Source organism: Mya arenaria, chromosome 12 (assembly GCF_026914265.1).
Source record: "Mya arenaria isolate MELC-2E11 chromosome 12, ASM2691426v1".
Lineage (NCBI taxonomy): Eukaryota > Metazoa > Mollusca > Bivalvia > Myida > Myidae > Mya > Mya arenaria.
The window spans coordinates 25,310,543-25,329,518 of NC_069133.1; the positions used below are offsets into that span (position 1 = coordinate 25,310,543).

The following is an 18,976-nucleotide window of genomic DNA, read 5'->3' on the forward strand; positions in this document are numbered from 1 at the left end:
CTGTGGTGTGCCCCGAACCACGCATACCATAAATGTACGGGGGACAATAAAAGGTAGCACACACACAAACAAAAAAACAAAAAAAAACAAGAGCTGTCACAGTATGTGACGAATGCCCCCGAATGTGACATTGACCTACGAACAAGGTCAGTACATGAAAAGTTGATCCTGCCTTTATGTGTCAAATACATATGGCAAGTTATTTTAAATTTCCTCTGAACATAAAAAAATACCATCCATACTTGACAACCTACACTGTTATGTCCTTATATTCAGAATTCCCTTGTGAATAAACACTTAGTGTATCTTTTACCTTAGAGGTAGGGACATGGGTCTTGCACAGGACACGTCGTCTTCGTATGTGGAACACATGTAGCAAGTTATTTTAAAATCTGTCCTTACAAGGGAAAGTTACAGCCCGGACACGACAACCTATACCCTATGTCCTTGTATGCAGCACTCCATTGTGAATAAACACTTAGTGTGACCTTGACCTTTAAGGTAGGGACACGGGTCTTGCACGCGACACGTCATCTTGGTATGTGGAACACATGTGGCAAGTTATTTTAAAATCTGTCCATACAAGGGAAAGTTACAGCCCGGACACGACAACCTATACTCTATGTCCTTATATGCAGCACTCCATTGTGAATAAACACTAAGTGTGACCTTGACCTTTGAGGTAGGGACACAGGTTTTGCACGCGACACGTCATCTTGGTATGTGGAACACATTTGGCAAGTTATTTTAAAATCTGTCCATACAAGGGAAAGTTACAGCCCGGACATGACAAACTATACTCTATGTCCTTATATGCAGCACTCCATTGTGAATAAACACTAAGTGTGACCTTGACCTTTGAGGTAGGGACACGGGTCTTGCACGCGACACGTCGTCTTGGTATGTGGAACACATGTGGCAAGTTATTTTAAAATCTGACCATACAAGAGAAAGTTACAGCCCGGACACGACAACCTATACGCTATATCCTTATATGCAGCACTCCATTGTGAATAAACACTAAGTGTGACCTTGACCTTTACACGACAACATATACTCTATGTCCTTATATGCAGCACTCCATTGTGAATAAACACTAAGTGTGACCTTGACCTTTGAGGTAGGGACACGGGTCTTGCACACGACACGTCGTCTTGGTATGTGGAACACATGTGGCACGTTATTTTAAAATCTGTCCATACAAGAGAAAGTTACAGCCCGGACACGACAACCTATACTCTATGTCCTTATATGCAGCACTCCATTGTGAATAAACACTAAGTGTGACCTTGACCTTTGAGGTAGGGACACGGGTCTTGCACGCGACACGTCGTCTTGGTATGTGGAACACATGTGGCAAGTTATTTTAAAATCTGTCCATACGAGGGAAAGTTACAGCCCGGACACGACAACCTATACTCTATGATTATATGCAGCACTCCATTGTGAATAAACACTAAGTGTGACCTTGATCTTTGAGGTAGGGACACGGGTCTTGCACGCGACATGTCGTCTTGGTATGTGGTACACATGTGGCACGTTATTTTAAAATCTGTCCATACAAGAGAAAGTTACAGCCCGGACACGACAACCTATACTCTATGTCCTTATATGCAGCACTCCATTGTGAATAAACACTAAGTGTGACCTTGACCTTTGAGGTAGGGACACGAGTCTTGCAGGCGACACGTCGTCTTGGTATGTGGAACACATGTGGCAAGTTATTTTAAAATCTGTCCATACAAGGGAAAGTTACAGACCCGGACGGACGGACGGACGGACGGACGGACGGACGGACGGACGGACGGACTGTGCGATTTTAATATGCCCACCTTCGGGGGCATAAAAAAGGATCGGAAGAAAATTGTGTTTGTATCATTTTCAGTGATATTCTAATGCACCAGTAAAAAGTAACCATGGCCCCCCCAGGTCCGATATTTACCAGGGATAGCCGGGAAAATGGACCATGTTTTTACTGTCCAGGTGGCCCCGCAGTGCCGGGTGAATGCGATGGTTTTGATGACGCACCAAAACTAGCTGGGAATGGGCCTTATCTAGGGTCCCTGGGGTGCAGGGTGCAGGGGCATTTGGCAGGGATTTTATCAGCAGTTCCCCCTGCAGGACGGGGATTTTACCCGTGCTTGGCTGGATCCAAAGTCAAAGTCCCCGCTATTTCCCGGACCTGGGGTGGACATGGTTACAATTGACTGGTGCATAAATGCAGACAAATTTACCTCTAAAATCCTCCTTTCATACTTCTCTTTGTCTTTCAAGTCTCTCTGAAAATAGAGATAATCACATCAGCGCCAGTCTCATAAAAATTACCAGCAATAATTATATCATACTCAAATATGATTATCAACCAATGCAAAACACACTCATTAATACGAGAAAATGAATTATCAAGGGGAGGAAAAAACATAACAGCAGACAGATGTAATTCTGTCAATATAATTTCTAAAATAAAATTTCTCAAATTTCTCAAAATAGCTTGTCTCAGATTGCAAATGATATTATATTAGTCTGCACATCATAATTTAAGTGTTCCTGTAAATATTTTGTTAAAAAATCTACACTTGAGGATTGCAGACAGTGTGAATTTATTAATAACTGTTTCAATTATACTGCGGCTTGCCTATGAGACCGCAAATAAAAATAGACAAGGATATCTTTGAAAATGTGTTTACTCCCAAAGAGAGTGTACACACATTCTGAGAAATGTTATTTTAAAAACCGACATCTAGATTCAATAATGAATGAAGTCTTAAATGTGCATCTCATTACTATTAATTGAATTATCAATAAAATGAGTATTTAATAGTATTAACGATATCGTCTGCCATGAGTCTCATGCTATTATACATTTAAATATCATTTTACCATGACATACTAAGGTGCTCTCAGTTCCAAAAATGTTAGTATTTCTGTACAAAGAACATGAACCAGTAGTTTCTAAGCAGCCTGGTATGAAGAGTTAGCTTTCTTGGTTTCTCCTAAACCCTGCCTACACAAAGAACATCAACCAGTAAAATGTGTGCAGTCTTGTATGAAGAGTTACCTTTCTTGGTTTCACATGAACTCCAAATATACAAGAACATTAACTACTAGACTGTGTGCAGTCTGGTATTATGAGTTACCTTTTTTGGTTTTACATTTTCTGCAGCAGACTTCATAGTGTTCCAAGCCTTCTGGAGTGACTTCCCCTGTCCCTCAGGATGCTGGGCGATACGGTCTGTACGCTTCAAACCAAAATGGTGCTTGGCACATAACTGAAAGCATTTATATCAGCTACAAGTGCATCAATGTTTCCTCTATATTTTTCCATTAATTAAGTGCTTTAAGCAAAGCTTTTAATTACACAGTAAGTTAGGGAATTTGGTCAATAGAACAACGACAATACCTCAACATGTTTTCTTAGAAAGGACTTGTATGTTAGTAAGATTTATTTTACATAGCACTGATAAACTTAAATAACCAGATCTATAAAAAGGTCTTATAATGACAAACAAATCTACAGTTTTAAAGGCCTACGGTAGTTTAAGGAATGTTTGGCATGATTATCCCCTGCTGTGCATTTTCTGCTAATTGCACTGGTGTCACAGTAGGGGCCAATTTCCTGTGTATTCGTTTATTGGCTCAGGGCCACATAAGGTCCATTTCAATAAATAAACCTCCCAAACTGCAGAGCAGGATACTCATATCAGAGATCTGATAAGAGGGATCAAGGCAAATAGATTAAGATCAATACACAGAGGTTGTGTACAGTACACAGATTTCTTTAGGGGGGGGGGGAGTTGTCACTTAAGGTTTAAACTAGCCTTTAAAACCAGCTTTAAATACATGTCATAAAGGAACATTTACCATTCCTATTTGAAAACCTCCTACAATACTAATCCTTGACCTATCTTGGCAATAACATACAAATATACATGTTATTGATTAAGTGCAACAAAACAATCAAATGTTTATAGGTCTTTTGAGGGCTTGCTTTCTTTGCCCAGGCCTGAAAAATGATTCGGTTAGGGTAAAATCCTTTTCAAAAACACTGAGGTAGGGTAGATAGACTTTTTTATATTTATTTTTCATCAGGCTTATGTAAGAATGTTGTCATCACTGGAGAAACATGTTAAAGTTATCTTCTATATAAAGCTTTCAAGGTTTTAAACTACATATCAAACAACGCACATTAAAAAAAAATTAGTAGGCAGGGTCGGGTAACCCTAACCAAATGCTCGGCTCAAGTCCATATATTTACACCTCACGTTCCATTCCTTAAATGAACTGCCTTTCGGCAATTGCATTCATCAATCGATGAACGCAACATCTTCGGATATGTTCGGATCGTAATTCATTGCATAACAATATACATGAAAGCTATTGATCTTGTTATTGGTTGTATTGTGTCTGCAGGTCCCGTAAAATATAAATCAACATTTTTAAAAGTGTTAGTTTATTATATTTTAAATATATTGGTACCAGAAGTGTTTCAATTTTACGTTTTAAAGCGATTTCAAGTGGTTGATCTTTTCCCGCGTTATTGTGACGTCATTTGAAAAAATGTTTCTGGTTATAGTCGGGTCGTTCTATTTACAGAATGGGTAAGAACGGATTACTGAAAGGTTTTCTTAAATGAAATGAAGAATTTTTTTAACAATTCTTGAATGAAATAATGAACTTTTGGTGTAAATATAAGGAATGAATGCGGGATTGATGTAATTATCAGGGATATATGAATGCAATTGGGTTGGTCCTTCGGACTCCACACACATTGACCAACCCAATTGCGTTCATACCCCGATAATGACATCAACCCCGCAATTCATTCCTTAAGTAGATTTTCCCTTTAAGTATAACAGAAGCATACCAGCAGTATTTTTCCAACAGTTTTGTAAATAGGACACGGGCCCAGAAGCAAATAGTGAACAATTCAGATATTTAAAAGCAATTACTATTGAAAAAAGCACTAGAAATGAGGCTTATAACAATGCTTGGTTTGACCTATATGCTAAAAATACACCAAAAGGATGGATGTCACACCAGTCCATTGAAAAAATGACTGGGAATAAATATATACAAATTATGATCATTTTCAGAGAAGTGAATTACACTTCCACTTTTGTCAGTGTACCAGTATTTGATTTGAAATATTTTCAATAAGGCCTAACTAAGACCCCTTTTTAAGAGACCATTCGAGATACAGAAAATTTTCAGACTAAGAATATCTTATCATACGTCCAGTTCCATGTCGGCAGGCTCAGTTGTCGAAAGAGGTAGAAGAGCAACTCGGTTGATCTGGTAGACATCGTGTTCCCCGCCCAGCTGTCCTACACACGTTTGACGACTCACCAACAGTAGACGCCACTCTGACTCTGCAAAAAAATAGTGGATTTTTATCCATGAAATATTTGAAACATCAGCAGCTACAAGAACCCTCAGTCTGGAAAAATATAGAAATGAAATCATAAACTGATAGCTTGGTATTAATTTATTTGTAGCTAGGGATTAAAAATCAGACATAAAACTTTAGTAATAATCGGAAATAATCCATTTGGCCATTCTGATTTATCATTCATTAACATTTGGTTACTGAAGTAAATGTAGCATGATTTGCATGTAGTAGTAATTTGACATATTAAGGAAGAATAAAGAATGACAAATAAACCTGCCATGTAGTTATATAATATCATTGTAATCAATATGTTCAGGCAATGAGATCGCATATCAGCCTTTAAAAAAAACACACTCATTATTGTGATTAATTGCAGTTTAATAATTTAACAGACATTACATCATAATTTAGTTCCCTGTCTGCTGAGAACAGGTTATAATTTAAGACAGTAAGAATGTATTAGGTAAAATCTTAAAGCTTCACTCTCTCCGTTCCAAAATTGATGTTTTATGCATTTTTCTTAAACCGTTAGTACCGTTTAAGCCATAAAACATTCAATTTGTAATAGAAATATGAAAATCTGTTGTCTGATCTTTTGTCAGCAGTCTTTCATCACTGGTAAGCAGGTATTTACTCAAAAAAATTCTTATTCCAAGACAAAAAATAAAAAAGTTGGAAAAACGGTAAATCTGTGAGAGTGCAGCTTAAGGGCTAAGAAGGGCTCGCTTGCTTCGCTCAATTCCTTATCATTAAGATTTTACATAATATGCTTTAACATTTAACTATACTAAGTTAACACTATCCGCTTCAAAATATTGGACATGTCAACTAAAATTGTTGATATGTCTGATAACAAGTGTAATGAAATGAATGATCAGCATGATCGGCCAATTGTTCAGAACTTTGTTAAAGTTAACAACGTTGTTGGGCGCCATCATTGTTAACTTTCAAATATTTATTCCTCTGGAAGATTGACGTTCACATTTTCGATCTACAGTATTTCTAACATTGGCAGAGACAACAGTTTCAGCTGTATATGTTTTATCAAAATGCACGAGGATATCATCAAAAATTTCACCTTTTAAAGGGACTAGACACCAGATGGTCCCAAAATCGGCAAATACAGAATTTCCTCAAAACAAGCCTAGAATTGTCAATGTGAGCTACATTTGTATTAGGAGGCTGATGATACATCACTTTACATGGTTAAGTAAAATAAATGCTACAATCATGTTGCTGTCTATATAGCTCATCCGTGTTAACTCAATTGAAATAGCTAATAACGGTTTCCTAGTTTAAATCCTATCTGTTTATGAGTACAAATAAATATACGGATACCATTTTCAAATATGATAAACAACCATATATAGTCAATTTCGAATTGGAAAAATGTGCAAAAACTGTGAAAGATGCATGTGTTGTAAGCGATATGATACATCAGAAAGTAAGATTCAATGTTTTGTACACAAAGATGTCGATTTGATTTGATTTTGACAGTTTTCTTTTTTTTCTTGCAATTGTATAATCTGGTGTCTTATCCCTTTAAAGTTAAATTTTGAAGCTGTTAATGATGTGGTTAACTCCTACCAAGTCAGCTCATTGCCACACAATTTTAACACTGTTCAATAAATGTCCAAAAAGGGAAAGGATTATCATTATTTCCAAGCACCAAGGCCATACATTTACTTAAACAGCAGTTTGGCAATTGTAAAAAAAGGAAATCAATCTTCTTAGCAAAAGAAATCCATACAGAACAGCTATATTTGGAAGAGATAAATGTTCGAATATTTCTCAGAAAATATTCAAAGATTTGTTTCTTTTATTTTCTTAGCAAATTCAATGTAAGCATTCTGTGATTTTCTGTGTATTATATGTAAAACAGCTGTTGTTATTTGTAGTAATATTTCAAATACTTTTAACGGTTCATATCAGTTGAAAATAGTCTATTAGTTTATAAACATTATATATTTTACAAAGATTGTGAAGAAAGCTATGATAGCTTATACTAAGTCACTCTTTTTGGCACGATCTTGGGCGAGAGTGTGATCTTGTGTTGTGGGGGAAACCGGAGAACCCGAAGAAAACCCACTTGTCCAGCTTGGTGACACCAAACTCACATGCGCCCAGGCCAGGAATCGAACCCGGGTCACCTTGGTGAGAAGTGAGTGTGCTAACCACTGCGCTAACCAGACAACCATGTCCTTTACCTTATTTATTTTAATTCATAAACATGATGATTATGTCCTTATCAAAATATATACATATACAGTATACACAAAGGAAGCACTTTTCAATAATTATAAGAATTCCCCTATATTGTACCTAGTATAAATAATAGATTACTTCATCTATGTTCATCTATGTTGATATACTTATTCAATACCATTAGGTTTGCAAAAGTACATTAAACAGCTGTTGGTTTCGTCAAGAAAAATGTAATTGTCAAATAACTTGAATTTGCAGAGAAAAAAACCGTAATGTATTCATGAATAATTTATCAAGGAGAGTTGCTCATAACTTGTAAAGGGTCTGTCATTAAAACAACACAACATTTTATGTGAAGTAAGAATAAAATACTTGTTACAATGATAAAATACTTGTTACAATGATATAACAGCACCAAAAGTGTAAATTAGAATTCTTGTGTAAAAACAACTATGAGATTATGTAACAGAAAATGCTTTATTTACTGAAATTAGAATTGGTAACAAAATCGAACATTTAATTAATTTATGCTTTGATTACAAAATTCTGTTCAAACAAGCATCTGCCTGAAACACTGTTACTGTGAGTTTGTAAAAGAAGACGAAACCCTTTAATTTCAACAAAGTTTAACAAAAATCTATGGAAGTGCCCTTTTAAAGTTGAACGATTCTAAACATTCGGTCATCAAAGAAGCAGAAGTCTGATTTATTTTGGTATTTTTTGTATAATCACTTATAATATACAAAATATAAATTGATTGCATATAAGCAAAAAGGTTGATTACGATTATACAGTCTACAATATGACAATAAAAAAAGGACATAGAGCATTCTCGCTTTTACAGCTGCAAAAACAGCCAAACATTTCCCTGGGTATCTTTTCAATGGAAGTTCATTAGCAAAGCCATCTCCATTTGCCGCCAAATGAGAAGATGTAATTTCCTGCCATAACTGACCATAAGTGTCCACAGAATGAGAGATTCCAATAGGTTCCCATTCACGCCAAATCATTGAGAATAAGAGGTCATAAATAATGTACCATACACTCATTTGTCTATATCTGAGGGTGCCTTTCCAGATGCGAAAAGCAATTTATGTTTCATATAAACCATTCCACTGGGTTGCATTCAACATAAAATGAAGTCATAACTATAAGACCAATGCTCGAAATCAATATAATTTTGGCTGTTTGTAAACAAAGTAATCCCTGACTCCTGAAAAACCATGACCTATATATATCTTAGAATATTGCTAAGAATTCATCAATTTTTTGTCAAATATATCAATATTTCATGATGGATCTTAGTTTTATTGGACCCAAAACCCCACAGCTATATCTTTATGAGAGAAATAAAACAAATTCTCAAAACAGCATGCTTTTTTGCAACAATTGCTGACATTTATGTATTTCCATGAGAAAGTGTAATACACTGCCATGTATCATTATCCTTAATATGTAAATGATCATTGTTTGTTTTAGTATAAAATTGTAATATATTTCACCGAGTGAGCACCAAGCATATATTTTTTAAGTGGTGTAGGCCTTTGCACGCTGACATTTGAGTAGAAACTGAGAGCGTGCTAAAATTTCATACAAGTGAAAAATATCAATTTGATATTTTCACTGTTTGAAACAGTGAAATATCAATTTTATTTCACTGATAAATCTCTATACACCACTGGAAAGCATATAATTTAATTCTTTTTCTTTTTTTGTTTCTGGCTTCCAGATCTATTAATTATTTTTTTTAACCCAACTTTTTTTTATTGCATCATTTTGGGTAGTAAATGTATTAAGAAATAAGATAATACATGCCCAGGGCATATTGCTTAGAAAACCAGGAGGATTTGTTCAGAAAGCCACAGGATTTTGCTAAGAAAACTCGAGGATTTTGCTAAAAAAAACAGGGGATTCTGCCCTTTTCATAAATAGCCATTAATTGATCTAGTGCTGGAATGCTATAGGGGCTCCACGATTTCTTTTGAATGCAGAATGGGTTAAGAATCATTTTCTACCACAGCCAAAACTTGTTGGCAGGATATCGCGTAATATCCTCAATGGCTCGAACTAGATTCAAAGGACCAATTTTTTTCAAAGGACCAATTTTTTACGATATGTTTAAATAAAATCCGATCGGATGGCTAACTGGAATATCACACCAATGGGTTTAGACTGTATTTCTTAAAATTAAAAATTAAAACAGAAAAAATGTTAATAAGAAAGACTGGCCAATATCAATCCTGAAGCATTCTTACCCTTCAAGTTGAAATGTTTTTTGGATTGTTTTAAAAATACTCATTTTGAAAATAATGTGCAGTCTCAGGACTTTAGTGGTGCTATGTGGAGCTACGCCACTGTGTGCATCAACTATTCAGTGTTTTCTCCTTTTTTCCAGCTAACTGTATATTGATTTGCCCTGTTATCGCTTATGTAACAAGCTAATGGTAACAGAAATGAGGGATGTGTTGCAATTCCCTGCCAAATTATGAAAGGTCAGTAAAGGGCAAACAAAAGACTTGTATGGTTCCTGTTACACGCTAATTAAAGAAAACCCGGCAAGGTAGGTAGGGAAGATATTTCATATTGGAATATTGCATCCAAAGTTAGGCAAAGTATGTATAACATTGTACTTTTGGCATTCAGACACATTCTGACATTAATTTGGCCAAGAAATTTAAGCTGCACTCTCATAGATGGACCGTTTTGACAACTTTTAATTTTTGTCTGGGAATTAGCAAATATTTTGCGTAACGGTCTGGAAACCAGTGAAATGAGACTGCTGACAAAAGATCAGATCACAGTTGTTCATATTAACGTTTGAAATTTGAGGTTTTATGCCAAAAAAACTCAGTAACACTTTTAGCCATAAAATTTCAATTTTCTAACGTAAATGTTAAACACTTTGATCTGATATTTTGTCACCAGTATTATATCACTGGTTTCCAGGCATAACACAAAAACTGGTTCATTCCTAGACAAAAATAATAAAAGTTCTCATAATTGCCTTTAATTGTATATAATAAAAATCAAATATACCAAAAATATTTAATTTTTTTTAAAAAGAAAAAAAGCCAAGAAATATTTCTAAAATTGATAAGAGTGATTGATGATCACAACATTATTTATAAATAGCCTAAGTAAAAAAGGCTTAGTTTTCCCAGGAAAATGTAACTGGAAAGTGTTTCATTTTATTACCTCACTCATGACTTAGTGTATGATGTATTACTTAAAGTTTAAGGTCTACTTTTACACAACATCATAACAGTAGACTTCCATATCAGAGGTCTTTATGATAGATAACAGGACCAAATTGATCCAGCATCTATAATGTAAGAGTTATTGTTATATTTTGTCCAAATATTTAAGGTTGAGATGTCCTTTTGGAGGGCCAGCAGTAGTCCCATCTGTCTTAACACAACTCAAACCAGCTGTAGTCTAAAATAAAAGATCTGTTATACGGGATTCTTATACAATCCCTAACCTAATCCAATCTCAATCCAATCCTGAAGGATTTGCCATAGCAAAAATCGTAAAAAAAATCTGTCAACATACAATTATTTTGACTAAAACCAGCTGCTGATGCATCACTCCAGCCAGGATTTGAAAAGGGCAGGATGCTAGGTCTGACAGAGTGCTTTTGATGAGCATTGAATTAGCCTTAAGTGGGCACTTTGCAAGGGCTAATGTGTTGTAACTACTTTTAATACTATAGTTTGTTATGAATACCATAGATATCTTTACTCAAGAGCCAAAATTAACTATATTTATTATTTTTATACAGTTGAACACCGTTAATGCGAAATCGTAGGGACCCAACAAATAACTTCAGAATAGCAATGTTTCGGATTAACAATTTTCAGCAAATGACAGCGTTCGTGAATTATAGATGACGTGAAATACTAAGTCATAAAGATTTTAATGTCGGTTACATGTTACATTCTGTTTGAGTTATCTTTCGTATACAAAAATATTTGTTGATTTAGTGTTTAATAATTGACAAATAATTCGTTATTATATATTTTTTTTATTAAAACAACATAAAACATTTAAAACAAAGTGACAGCAAATGTATGCAATGCGGCGATCGAATCAGGTGAGGTAGACATTTTCGAATGATATTCAAATTGTGTTAACCAGCAAGTATATACACACTACATCACCCAAATGAATCGCTCATTTTCTGACATCTATGTTTGTAACATACGCGTGCTCAATGTTATTCTTTAACTAGCGCTAATTGTGCTCCATTGTCACCTCAAGCCGATGCCCGAGTACAATTTGCAGAATGGTGTGAAAAACTATGACACGCTCGAGTTCCAAATAAGAATTGATAAACAGTGAGAAAAACCAAATTGGGACAGTAATTTTTACTTCGGAATAGCGATTATTTCGGAATAGCAATTTCTGATTAAAGACAAAAATTTAGTTAAACAAAGAAGGAGTAGAATTGGGACCGAAAAATAATTTCGAAATAGCGACAATTTCGGATAAACGGTGTTCGGAATAGTGGTGTTCAACTGTACTTATTTCTGAAAATTGACGCTTTCAAACAAAAGGGCACAGCAGGGTGTCGTTAAAAGGCAACAAGGTGCTGGAAAAGTGCAGCAAGGTACCCAACCCTGCTATTTTGGCCAAGCTGGAACACTTTGTGTGATCAGTGCACAAACTCTTTTACCACTATTCCAACCCAAACAAAGGATTTATTTTGACAATAATTTTCCTGAAATGGGTAAAAAATATAAAAATGTGCAAACAAAATAAACTGTGGCATCATTTTTTTTTAAATGTACAATGCATCTTGTTCAATATTTTACACATTATGTGTATGCAAATATAAAAGTTTGAAACACACTTCCAGAAAATTGAAAAACTGATAATTAAATAGAATAAAACAGAAACATCAAACATTTAAAGCTGTTCTCTCACAAATTGATTGTCTTGACATTTTTTATCATTTTTTTTGTCTTGGTATGATGCCAAGCTGATTCTGAGACAAAAAAAATACAAAAAGTCAAAACTGTTAATCTATGAGAGTGCAGCTTTAAAAGAGAGCCCATAACATGTGATTAAATATTGATACCACATATTACATGAACATGAGGAGAGTGCAAATTATGTGCTAACTGTGTACTAGAAAATTACCTGGATGAATCTTGATTTTTCCGACCACACCATACACCAGTCCAATACACACAGGGTTCCAGGCTGTGAGCAGCTCACTTCCTAGATAAGGAATCATTAAAAGTAGCATAGTTATTTATTTGATTACATGCAGTGACAATAGAGAGAAAACAAAGCACAGTGATTTGGTGGGAATGAGCTCCTGCTTTGGTGTCATTTGACCTGTACAAAATTTAGTGACATTTAACCTAAAATATATATTTTTTCTTCAGATTCATCAAAGGGGTCACTCCTTAGGCATTTTGAGATTTTCTGACTTTGTTTAAGTGCAGTAATTCATAGTTATTTTATGCTAGATAGTTGGTAGGAGTGACTGTGAAACAAAGAGCACCACAGTGACAATGCATGTCAATCAAGTAAAGGCATAACTAGATGCTCATATTGTCCCTTTTAACATTTGTACCACTGTGTCTTGTGAACATCTTTATTGTTGTTATGGCTAAGGTCTTAGTTTTCTTAGTTTTCAAAGCTTTGACATTAAAATAATGCTTTTCATTTAACTACAGCATTGCCTATTAGCTGGTGGCATTTGGAAATTTACATACAGTGTCTTATATATATATATATATATACATATATATATATATATATATATATATATATATATATATATATATATATATATATATATATATATGAATATATTATGGCTTTACATACAGGACAGAATATTAAGAGCTTATTAAATATCTTACAATAAATCTCATAATATCATACATTCATTATAACTTTGTTTTTTTTGCTGTTTAGTGAACATTACATTTGGTTTTAAATGTACATGTAATATTTACATGAACCAATTTCATTCATAATCATTATTGATCATCGTAACATTTTCTGTAGACATCATTCTTTTTTTAATTATTCATTCAACAAGATTTTTTTCTCTGTTTATATGTGTATGGTCAGAATCTAATACCCTGTAAGCACAGCCTCTCAAACAGTTGTGGGTTTAAGCACCATGCACATTTTTCTTCCCAATTTACTGTGTTCAATGTACTTAATTTATTTATTCATTTATTTAATTATTGATTGATTGATTGACTTTTTATTTATTTATTTATTTATTTATTTATTTATTTATTTATTTATTTATATTTATTTATTTAATATCTATTTTATTTATTTGTTTATTATTCATTCATTTTATTTATTTATTTATAAATTTTATTAATTTATATAACTAGTTATTTATTATTTATTTATTTATTTATTTATTTATTTATTTATTTATTTATTTATTTTTAAAATGTATTATTTATTTATGTTTATTTATTTATTTATTTATTTATTTATTTATTTATTTATTTATTTATTTATTATCAATCCATCTATTTATTTATTTAATTATTCATTTAATTATTTATTTAAATATTTTATTTATTTATTTTTATCAATGAGTATATGATGAAAAATAAAGTCAAATTTGTCAGTTTTGAAACACTTATCAATAGTGACACAGATGAATCTCTAATCAAACATGTTAAATTGCTATGACAGTTGTTACACAGGGTAAGAACTGTTTGTCACCTGGCCTGGGTTCAAGGGTTCCATGTCTGCGACTGCACCACAGGCTGTATTCTCCGTCCAGAATTATGTAGTGGTTGTCAGTTTGATACACCTCCATTGTGAATATTTTTAACGTCTATTCTAAGCAGTTTTACAGACTGACATCATATTTTTTAGGAATTGACAATTTTGACATTTGGTAGGAAAAACATGAGTTACTGCCTCTTTGTGATTGCTCACTTTTTTACCTTCTTCACTGAAGAACAATTTCAGACAAAACGTTCCGGATAAAAACGGTTCTTGTACTCAAAACACAGTGATCTGCCCTGTCACGTATAATGATAGGGATAATAATAATAATAATAATAATAATAATAATAATAATAATAATAATAATAATAATAATAATGGTAATAAAATATAATAATAATAATAATGAAGAATGGGGACTGGAGAGGAAGTGAAAATATATGGAGGTACGAACAGATAAGGATGAGAGAAAGGAGAGGGACGTGAGGATGGAGAGAGAGGGGGGGGGGGGGGTAGGCAGAATAACTATAAAGATAAATAAAATGGGAGAGGGGTAAGAAAGGATAAGGAGGAGAGAGACGGGGATAGAGAGAGAGAGGGGGTCAGAATGAGGAGTGGAAAGGGAGGATGGAGAGATAATGGGTCAGAAGAAGAGGAGTGAAAAGGGAAGAGGGGAGATTGAGAGAGGTCAGAAGGGCAGAGAGAGAGAGAAAGAGAGAGAGAGAGAGAGAGAGAGAGAGGGAGAGAGAGAGAGAGAGACGGGTCAGAATGAGAGGAGTAAAAGGGAGGATGGAGAAAGAGAGATAAGGGTCAGAAGGAGAGGAAAGGGGAAAGAGAGAAAGGGGAGGTTAAAAGGAAAAGAGTTGAAAATGTGGAGAGAGAAGGTAAGAAGGAGAGGAGTGGATATTGAGGATGGGGAGAGAGGGGTCAGAAGGGGAGGAGTGGCGGGATGGCGAGGGGAAGGGAGAGAGGTAAGGAGAGAAACTGACAGGGTGGTTGGAGCAATTGGTCAGAGGGAAGGGAATGGAAAGGGAGAGAGATAAGAAAGGAGGCCAAGTGAGAGGAGTAAAATAGCAAATTGAGATAGAGGAGAGAGGGGGTGGAAAGAAGACGGAAGACAATTGTTTAAAGGTAGGAGTGGTAAAACAAGATTAGGGAGAGGTGTTATAATAGAAATGAAGTATAAGAGAGAGAGAGAGAGTAGAAATGAGGGGAGAGTTAAATGTGAGTGGAGGGAAATAAGGGGTGGAAATGGGGAGATATTATGATTAAGAGGGAGGGGAGGAAGACATAACATTAGGGAGATAAGAGAGAGATATGAGAGGAAATGATGAGTGGCTGAAGAGAAAGTCGATATGACAGTTCTCTTAACATACGCGACAACAAACGCACAAAACATGGTGGCAATAAGACAGATCTCGCACCATGCACGACCACACGTACGAGCGGTGGCTCTCGGAGCCAGGTGCGGAAACCAGCATAGACAGTTTCCGTTCAAATGTATCCACGTTTTGAAACTCGTGGACATTGTTTGGCAAGATACAATATTTGGAGTTTAAATAATAATTATTTATATCATTTTTCGTGGAAACAATAAATTGTATAAATTAATGAAGTGGCAAAAAACACACACTTCATGTTCATTATTTATTTATAGATGTTTCTTTTGAAATAATAATATTAATATTGTGTTAGTTGTCATATTTCAGGGAATTATCTATATATTTATGTCTTCCGGTTTTTGCGCCTGTCTACTATAATCAAATTTATTATCACTTAACAGTGCTTTGTTGTATGGCGTTTGGCTATTCAATAAAAGGTGCGAAAAATGTACATGCATGAATAAAAGTTTGAATCTTAAAGCTGCACTCTCACATATTGATAGTTTTGACATTTTTTTTTTGTGAATTGTCGTGAAATGTGTATGTATGCATAATTCTTGTATGATCATGGGCCTATGGCCTTTATGCATTTGAAAGAAACTATGAAACTATATACACGTATTTAAGATAAGCATTCCCGCTTGGCTCGAATTTTCCGAGGCTCGAGGTAAATTCGCCGGTTCCTGGGAGTTCGAGCCAACGGAGTTCAACTGTAATATCATTTTCCACAATTACTGAGACATACTGGCACCTATGCGTCGGTTTGATACTCAAGTCAAACAGCGTGTATTCTCTCATACCATAATGTATGGCATATACATGATTAAATTTACAATGTGATACCCAATATGAGTATCTAAGAGTCAAGAATTAAAATTGATATCCAACTATCTTGTACATTTATAAATAAATTATAAAAAATAGATAAAAATCTTGTAATGTGTGCTCGTTTGTTTAATTCTCCATAAATATATATATGACTTTTTACTCAGCTATACTTAATACTTAACGCTTAATACAGTTTCATAGTTACACAATTTGACAATAAGAACCACTATATTATTATATAATACCAACTATAATATATATAATACTATAATATTGTCAAAGCGAGGAGACAGTGGTTGCTATATAGATATAAACTTATAAGATATGTTGAATATAAATGTACGTGAAGTTAGTGGCCTAGCGGCCTAGCGGCGTGAAGTTAGCGGCCTGGCGGCCTAGCGGCGTGAAGTTGGCGGCCTAGCGGCCTGGCGGCCTAATTATTTTTTTCTATTTCCAAGCAATTGTTAATGCGTTTTTTTAAACAATGATAAATCAAAGTTTTTTATTCATATAGTTACATAGCGGCCTTAAATTGTTTTCTATTCAGAACATTTTTCTTTACCTTTTATTCTAAAACAATTTTAAGTTTAATATAATAAATGTTAGCTTAATGAAAAATACTTAATGGAAGACACAAGCATTCCACATGTATGTTAATACCAGTTACGAATGGTAAATCAAACACTTTTGACAAACGCGAATGTCGAGCTGCAATGAAAGTATTTTTCTTTAAGCTAACATTTTGGGAATGGTGACTGCAAACTTGCATAAACAAAATACGTGTTAAACACAACAAAAGATCTTTACTTAATTAGATCATATGATTATTTTTGTTATGTCTAACACTTTGGTAATAATGCGTATTTATTTTACGGGTTTATTGTCGACATTCGCGATATAATAATATATGCAATTTCGTAACCGCAGATTGACTATCGTTCTAAGATCTTTATACAAACATAAACTACTTAATTAGTTATCGGATAACAAAACAACAATGTTAACTTACACACACTGTCTTTCATCGGAGTATTCATTGTCTACAAGAGAGCCGCACGAGGTGGTCGTTTACATCCATCTATCGACAAGATTATCGACAGGAATCGACAATTCCGTCCAGCTCGCTATTCCAGCTCGACATTGAAAAATCCCTATATATCATCGAATGTCGAGATAGGATTGCGTCCAGCTCGCCATTCCAGCTCAACATTTAAAATTCCCTATATGACATCGAATGTCGAGCTAGAATTCCTTCCAGCTCGGCATTGCAGCTCGATATTAAAAATTTGCTATACAATATCGAATGTCGAGCTAGAATTCCGTCCAGCTCGACATTGCAGCTCGACATTTAAAATTTGCTATATAATATCGAATGTCGAGCTAGAACTCCGTCAAGCTCGACATTGCAGCTCGACATTGAATATTACCTATATAATATCGAAAGTCGAGCTAGAATTCCGTCCAGCTCGACATTGCAGTGCGACATTGAAAATTTGCTATATAATATCGAATGTCGAGCTAGAATTTCGTCCTGCTCGACATTGCAGCTCGACAGTGAAAACTTGCTATATAATATCGAATGTCGAGCTAGAATTCCGTCCAGCTCGACAATGCAGCTCGACATTGAAGATTTGCTATATAATATCGAATGTCGAGCTAGAGTTTCGTCCAGCTCGACATTGCAGCTCGACAGTGAAAACTTGCTATATGATATCTTATGTCGAGCTAGAATTTTGTCCAGCTCGACATTCCATCTCGACATTAAATATTTCCTATATAATATCGAATGTCGAGCTAGAATTCCGTCCAGCTCGACATTGCAGCTCCACATTGAAGATTTGCTATATAATATCGAATGTTGAGCTAGAATTTTGTCCAGCTCGACATTCCATCTCGACATTGAATATTTCCTATATAATATCGAATGTCGAGCTAGAATTCCGTCCAGCTCGACATTCCAGCTCGACATTGAAGATTTGCTATATAATATCGAATGTCGAGCTAGAGTTCCGTCCAGCTCAACATTTCAGCTCGACATTGAATATTTCCTATATAATATCGAATGTCGAGCTAGAATTCCGTCTAGCTCGACATTGCAGCTCGACACTGAAGATTTGCTATATAATATTTTATGTCGAGCTAAAATTCCATCCAGCTCGACATTGCAGCTCGATATTCAAAATTTGCCATATAATATCGAATGTCGAGCTAGAATTCCGTCCAGCTCGACAATATCGAAATCGAGCTAGAATTTCGTCCAGCTCGACATTGTAGCTCGACAGTGAAAACTTTCTAATGACTATATAATATCGAATGTCGAGCTTGAATTCCGTCCAGCTCGACATTGCAGCTCGACATTGAAGATTTGCTATATAATATCGAATGTCGATTGTCGTTTGCCGATGGCTGAGCCAACTTCACATAACACGATTATCAACAGTTTTTTTTCAAA

At 34.8% G+C, this 18,976-nt stretch overlaps 1 protein-coding gene across 1 annotated transcript in view; it reads right to left on the bottom strand.

Annotated features, from left to right (window-relative positions):
- The window catches only part of LOC128211377 (phosphatidylinositide phosphatase SAC2-like), a 413,773-nt gene extending 399,284 nt beyond the window's left edge, over window positions 1-14,489 (bottom strand). The window contains exons 1-5 of the mRNA XM_052916105.1: window positions 14,306-14,489; window positions 12,737-12,817; window positions 5,233-5,369; window positions 3,138-3,269; window positions 2,235-2,279 (exon numbers count right to left, since the gene is read on the bottom strand). Coding sequence (XP_052772065.1) covers window positions 2,235-2,279; window positions 3,138-3,269; window positions 5,233-5,369; window positions 12,737-12,817; window positions 14,306-14,402 — 492 coding nt within the window. The 5' untranslated portion in view covers window positions 14,403-14,489. The remainder of the gene's footprint in view (window positions 1-2,234; window positions 2,280-3,137; window positions 3,270-5,232; window positions 5,370-12,736; window positions 12,818-14,305) is intronic.
- Between the last annotated feature and the right edge of the window lie 4,487 nt (window positions 14,490-18,976).